This window comes from Microtus oregoni, unplaced genomic scaffold, assembly GCF_018167655.1.
Source record: "Microtus oregoni isolate MIOR12 unplaced genomic scaffold, Mior012 000035F_ref0000213, whole genome shotgun sequence".
NCBI classification, from domain to species: Eukaryota; Metazoa; Chordata; class Mammalia; order Rodentia; family Cricetidae; genus Microtus; species Microtus oregoni.
The window spans coordinates 12,575,370-12,581,929 of NW_024543094.1; the positions used below are offsets into that span (position 1 = coordinate 12,575,370).

At 38.5% G+C, this 6,560-nt stretch overlaps 1 protein-coding gene across 1 annotated transcript; it reads left to right on the forward strand.

Moving 5' to 3' along the window:
* The first annotated feature begins 304 nt into the window (after nt 1-304).
* LOC121432568 (aldo-keto reductase family 1 member C15-like) lies at nt 305-4,841 on the forward strand. The gene is made up of 2 exons (XM_041630604.1): nt 305-391; nt 4,647-4,841. Exons 1-2 carry the CDS (start codon nt 305-307, stop codon nt 4,839-4,841), a joined length of 282 nt encoding a protein of 93 aa, XP_041486538.1.
* The last annotated feature ends 1,719 nt before the right edge of the window (nt 4,842-6,560 follow it).

The following is a 6,560-nucleotide window of genomic DNA, read 5'->3' on the forward strand; positions in this document are numbered from 1 at the left end:
AGATAACTAAATTGAAGTTATAAAGTAAGTTTGGTGTAATTATCAGGGGCAGATTGTCAAAGCTAGCATTTTTGTTTTGGGGCTGAAAATCAAACATCTTTTAATACATAAACTTTCTGGGTGTGTTTGTTGTAGAGACATGAAGGGATTAAAAGAAAGGCCATGGACTCACTCCAATCATGGAGCCTTTGCGTGGCCCCACCTGTCTTGACAGATATAAATAGTGTTGGAGGTTTGCCTTTTATTTAGCTCAGGTTACTGAGGAAGAAGAGACAAGAGTCAGATTTGTTGGGCTGTGGACACCATGGATTTCAAACATAATCGTTCAGTGAAGCTGAATGATGGACACTTGATGCCAGTGCTTGGATTTGGCACATTTGCTCCGGATGGTGTAAGTGGGACTCTCGGGAACTAAAGCATTAGATATCAGCTATCCTGGAAGTGCGTTCAGAAGGCAAAAGACCTGCACCTGGTGAATGAGTCACCCGGGCTTCTTTTTCCCTGCTTACAATTTACTTCTGTTCATGCTTGAGGATGAGTATTGGTACTTGGTGAGATGCCAAGATGTTGAGTCTGGAGATTTGGAGGTTAAAGATTTTGTAGGCAGATTATATCATTATTGTTATTAACATTGTTTCCTGACAAATCTCAATGCTTGCTATATATTTAAGTACTTATATCTCTAAGTATAATGAATCCTTGATGTAAGTATTCTTATTAATTTTTAAATATTTATCATCTAAAGCTCAGGTTTCTTCTGCATTCTAGTCTTGGTTAGAAATCCCTGTGGGCAATGGATAGAAGAGAAAATGGCTAACAGTAGGGACATTGGACTTTAGCTTTGGTATGAGTTTTTTTGGAAGAAGATGTATTTGTTAAAGAATATCAAGTATTTGAACAAATTTTAAAATTTCATACAGGTACACAACATGTTTCAATATTCTGCATCACTCATTCCATATCTAGAACTATGCTTAGACTCTCACGTCTCTTTCCCAACTTCATTTCTTTTTTCAACTTCCTCTTCCTCCTCCTCCTCCTCCTTCTTCCTCTTTTTCTCTTTCTCCTCCTCCTTCTCCTTCTCTTCCTTCTCTCTCTTTAAATAACACACTATAATCATTAATAGTGACTCTATGCACTTGAATATGAGGTCATCCACAAGAACATGGCCAACCTAATTATGGCCACATGTCTGAAGTGAATGGATTTTCTATTTCCCAGAAGTCATTAACTTTCAGTAGAAGTTTTTTAGGAGCGGGGGGTGGGGGATAGGGGGACATGGTATTGTCAGCCCATTTTCAGTCTGCATTGCAGTGTTGACTGGATTGATATTGTGAAGGATTTCTGCAGACAATGACAGCTGCTATCAGCTCATGAATACAAGCATCCAGCCCATCCAGAAGATACTGTTGTACAACAATTTTCCTGTTTCATGACCTCTGTTTCTTACACTCTTTTTTCCTCCTCTTCCATGTCATTCCATCAGCCTCTTGAAGAAAGAGTAAGCTATAGAAGTCCCATTTATGGGTGAGCCCATCATGGACACCTGTTCTCTGGTAATAAACAGTTGTGGGTCCTGGTATTAGTCATTGTCTATGGCAAAAAAAAAGCTTTGTTGATAAAGACTGAGAGATGCACTAATCTATGAGCATAAAGATAAACATTTACAATATAAGTCCAACTTTACAAAAATGTCTCTGAGAATCCACAATAATTCCATTCATAAGTTAGTGTTCAAGACTTGCAAAATATAAAGTAACAAGGGAATGGGATCATACTTCTTACCTAACTTATTATGTACCCATTCAATAAGTCATTGTAGTGAACTGAAATTGTTAAACACTAGTCACAGGTAATAGAACCATTGGGTGGCTTGGGAAGGATTGTCTCCAAATGACAGGGATCAAAATATTCAGTGTTGGTGGAAGAATGACAAAGTATTAGTATTGAACAGAACCAGTTTGTTTTAACTGACATTTGTTACTCTAGTTAAGACAGAATTGTATCTTAGGAAACAAAACAAAATCATTCTTCCATAATGCTTTCACTTGTAAAAGTAAATGCAATACATGCCATTGACAAATAGAAAGGAACAAACAGAAGCTTCTATTACAATCTAGTTGAAGTATTTATTCTGAACTTGATTCTTACTCAATGAATAACGTCCCTATGAGGTCACTTCTGTAACAAAAGCCTGCTCCATTGTATGCTTTGTGATATTATTTGTCTACCAAAGTGTTCTGGGAGCAATGCAAACACAGGACATCTGATTAAGTCATTAAACTGTACACTGAAATTTGAGGAAATTTTGTAAATATTATTATCCTGACTGGCACCCAGCTGCAGCTTACTAAGGTGTGGTACTTGTTCTGGTAAGAATAACTGATCAGAAGAGCAGTTATCAGCTCTTTGGGCATCTGCTATATCTAGATATTCTCACTGTGGATTTCTGGATATGAATTTAGCATTCTACCCTTCAATCTTCCTACTTCTGATGCAGACCAAGGGACAGATTCATGTAAACTTCCTGCATGTAACATTAGTGGATCAATTTTTGTCAGTAAAAATAAGCATTAAAATCAATAAACTAGTATTTAAACCAGAAAGGACTAATATATATTTTACTTGTCTGGAGTATCATCTATGATGGCTTTGCTTTTGGTTTTGATTCATTAAATATATGCAAGAAAAGTAAAAGTAGAAATTATGAGGGGCAAACAGAGAAATGCAGAAGATATATAGCAAAACAATAAATTAGCGGCTGAAAAACATCTAGTAGAAACTGTGAGAACCCTTTTGAGGTAACCAGATGAAATTTTCCAGTTAAATGTACATCCTAGGTAGAGTGAAGTATCTCCTTGGGTGAGGGTTCCAAGTAACTGAACAAACAGCATCAGAGAGAGTTGACATCATCAAATTTGGATGCAAACTGCATCCAGCAAGAAGTAACTGTGAAAAGTGAGGACAGTAAATTGGAGTTCCTTATTTAGCTCTCTCTCCCTATGAATGAGCTTTCTGTGGGACAACTTTCTTTCTTTCTTTCTTTCTTTCTTTCTTCTTCTTCTTCTTCTTCTTCTTCTTCTTCTTCTTCTTCTTCTCTTCTTCTCCTCTTCCTCATCCTCCTCCTCCTCATCATCCTTCTCATTCTCATTTTCCTCCCTCTCCTCCTCTTCCTCATCCTACTTCTTTTCGTCTTTCACCATCTCCTTCTGTTGTTTCTGCTGCCTCTCCTCCTTGTCTCCTTCCTCATGCTGTAGCCTTTTCATATCATGAGATAAAAAACAATCACCTCTGGTTAGTATTCTGTGTTTAAGGAATGCTTTCAATACTGTTCACTGACTGAGAATTTTTTTCACCTGGTACAAATCCAGAGGGTTAACCTGACCCAGAGCTGAGAGTTTTCCAGGAAAACTGATATAAACATGTTTGGGTCTGAAGTTGGTAGAGAGGAAAATCTGCTTCCAGAGCCAGCTTCTCAATGAGCTTTAGCAGCCGATGACAATTTACCGACATCGTGTACAATATATATTTTCTCATATGCATATTAAAGCAATCCTGGTAAATGCTGTCACTCTTACTTGATAATTAATCAATTTAGTGTTCATGATCAAGCTTCTAATTGTCATTAAAAATCATCCTATGAATTATAAGAGTCTGCAAATGCTATACATGTATTTCTGTGTGCTTTTCACAACAAAATAGAGGTATTCAAAGCATATTTGAAAAGCTGTTAAGATGAGGGTGATGAGGAGGAAGATGATAATGATGTTGATTAAAACAAGATCTCATGGTCCCATGCTTACTATGAACTTACTATGTAGATAAGAATGAACTTGACCATCTGATCATCCTCCCTCTCCATCTCCCAAGTGCTAGAATTGTAGATATGAGCTATCCCATCCACTTCTCATACTTGTGTAAAGATTGTCTTCTTCTCTTCTTCCAGAAACCTCATGGAAGAAGGGAAGCCAGTTTGTTCATTGAAAAATGCCTAGTACACACTGACTTCTCTTAGGATTGGAGAGGGAGTGGGAGTGAGGGAGTGGGATGGAAATAGGAGGAGGTGGAAACTTTTAATAAATAATTTTAAAAATTTAAAAAATTTCTAGTACTCAAGAACCTAACATAGTGTTGGGCTAGAAGGCAGCACTCAGTAAATGCTTACTGCATAAATGCTGAATGCAGAGACCTGCAAAATGAAGGGAATAAAAAAATCTTGAGGAAATTGAAGAATTATTTGGGCAAAATTGAGAGCAATGGGAAATAGGAACTAATTTCCATTCATCACTTCACAAATACCTATGTATATGTACACCTGTCTAATATACTGAGGGCCTTAGAATTTTTCTCCCAGTATGCTGCTTTATGCTAGCTAGTTTTGTCCAACTAATCTTTACTGACTGAAACTTGCATTGACATGCTTCAAAAGAATTCCACATCACTAATTTATTCAGTCAAGATTTAGTAGTTAATCCTTCTATAGTCTGTGTCTCCAGATAGATTGTAAATCTATTATTAAGTTTGTATCATCAAACAAGATCAGCCATAGGGCTGGCTGAAACTCGCAAAAGAATGTGATGAAGATATAAAAGACTATTTTCCCTGAGTTTGTAACATCTCCAACTTTTCCTACTCTTGTCTTATAGACTCCAAAGAGTGAGGCAAATGAGGCCACCAAAATAGCCATTGATGTAGGTTTCTGTCACATAGATGCTGCATACTTCTACCAGAATGAGGAAGAAGTTGGACAGGCCCTCAGAGACAAGATGGCTGATGGAACTGTGAAGAGAGAGGATTTATTCTACACCACCAAGGTGAGCACTTGTGGACAGAATGGCTGAAAGCCATTGTCAACTCAGGTAAGCCAGACCCAAAAAGAGGAACATGGGATGTACTCACTCATATTTGGTTTCTAGCCATAAATAAAGGACATTGAGCTTATAATTCATGTTCCTAGAGAAGCTAAATAAGAAGGTGAATCCAAAGACAAACACATAGGCATCCTCATGAATAGTAACCTTCATCAGGCAATGAAAGGAGACAGAGACAGAGACCCACATGGGAGCACCAGACAGAAATTTCAAGGTCCAAATCAGGAGCAGAAGGAGAGGGAGCACGAGCAAGGAACTCAGGACCGCGAGGGGTGCACCCACACACTGAGACAATGGGGATGTTCTATCGGGAACTCACCAAGGCCAGCTGGCCCAGGTCTGAAAAAGCATGGGATAAATCCGGACTAGCTGAACATAGCGGACAATGAGGAATACTGAGAACTCAAGAACAATCGCAGTGGGTTTTTTATCCTACTGCACGTACTGGCTTTGTGGGAGCCTAGGCAGTTTGGATGTTCACCTTACTAGACCTGGAAGGAGGTGGGAGGTCCTTGGACTCCCCACAGGACAGGGAACCCTGACTGCTCTTCGGGCTGATGAGAGAGGGGGAGTTGATTGGGGGAAGGGGAGGGAAATGGGATTCAGTGATGGGGAGGAGACAGAAATCTTTAATAAATAAATAAATAATAAAAAAAGAATTTTGCTAATAAGGCTTTTAAACTATATACTGACAGCTGGTATATTTATAATGCTTTGCAAATATTGCAAACCACCCCTTGCATAGGGACCAGCAATGAACAAGTTAAGATATTGTTCCAGCAGATTCAGGAGGCCATACAACATAGAGAGTTACCATGATTTGTGGGACATATCTGAGCACATTCAAATCTTCCTCATCCATTAGCTGAAGGTAATGCTTTAGCTGATGAAGTTACAAAAATAATTGCTCTATCTCAGATTGAACTTGCTCAGCAGTCACATGCTTTGCACCATCAAAATAGTTTTAGTTTAAGATAGCAATTTAAATTGACTAGGAAAGCTGCTCTCCAAATTGTTAAGCAAAGTGAGAGATGTCCATAATATCTGCCTGTGCATCATTTGGGGGTAAAATCCCTGAGGACTCCTTCCTAATCATATATGGCAAATAGTTGTTACTCATGTTACTGAATTTGGAGAATTGAGATATGTACATGTGACAATCAGTAAGTATTCAGGATTCATGATGGCCACTGCAAAAACTGGGGAAGCTGCCAAGCATGTAATAACTCATTGATTGAAATGCTTTTTATTCATGGGAACCCCAAAAGTAATAAAGACAAACAATGGGTCCCGATAGTTAACAGAGCATTTCAAAGATTTTGCGCCCAGTGGAGTATCATACATAAGACTGATATTCCTTATAATCCTCAAGGGCAAGAAATTGTGGAACGTGCACATAGCTCCTTGAAAACACAACTCCAAAAGATGAAAGCAGAGGAGTTGTATCCTCAGATGCCATATAATGCCTTAAATCATGCACTGTTTATGCTAAATTTTCTAAATATGTATATCCATGAGTGATCAGCAGTAAACAGATTGTGGCATAATAGCACAAAGACCACCTTTGCTAAAGCAAACTGGAGGGACCCTTGCACTGGAATATGCAAAGGGCCAGACCCCATATTAATTTGGGGTCGAGGGCATGTCTGTGTTTTTTCCCAGGATGAAAATCAAGTGAGGTGGCTTCTA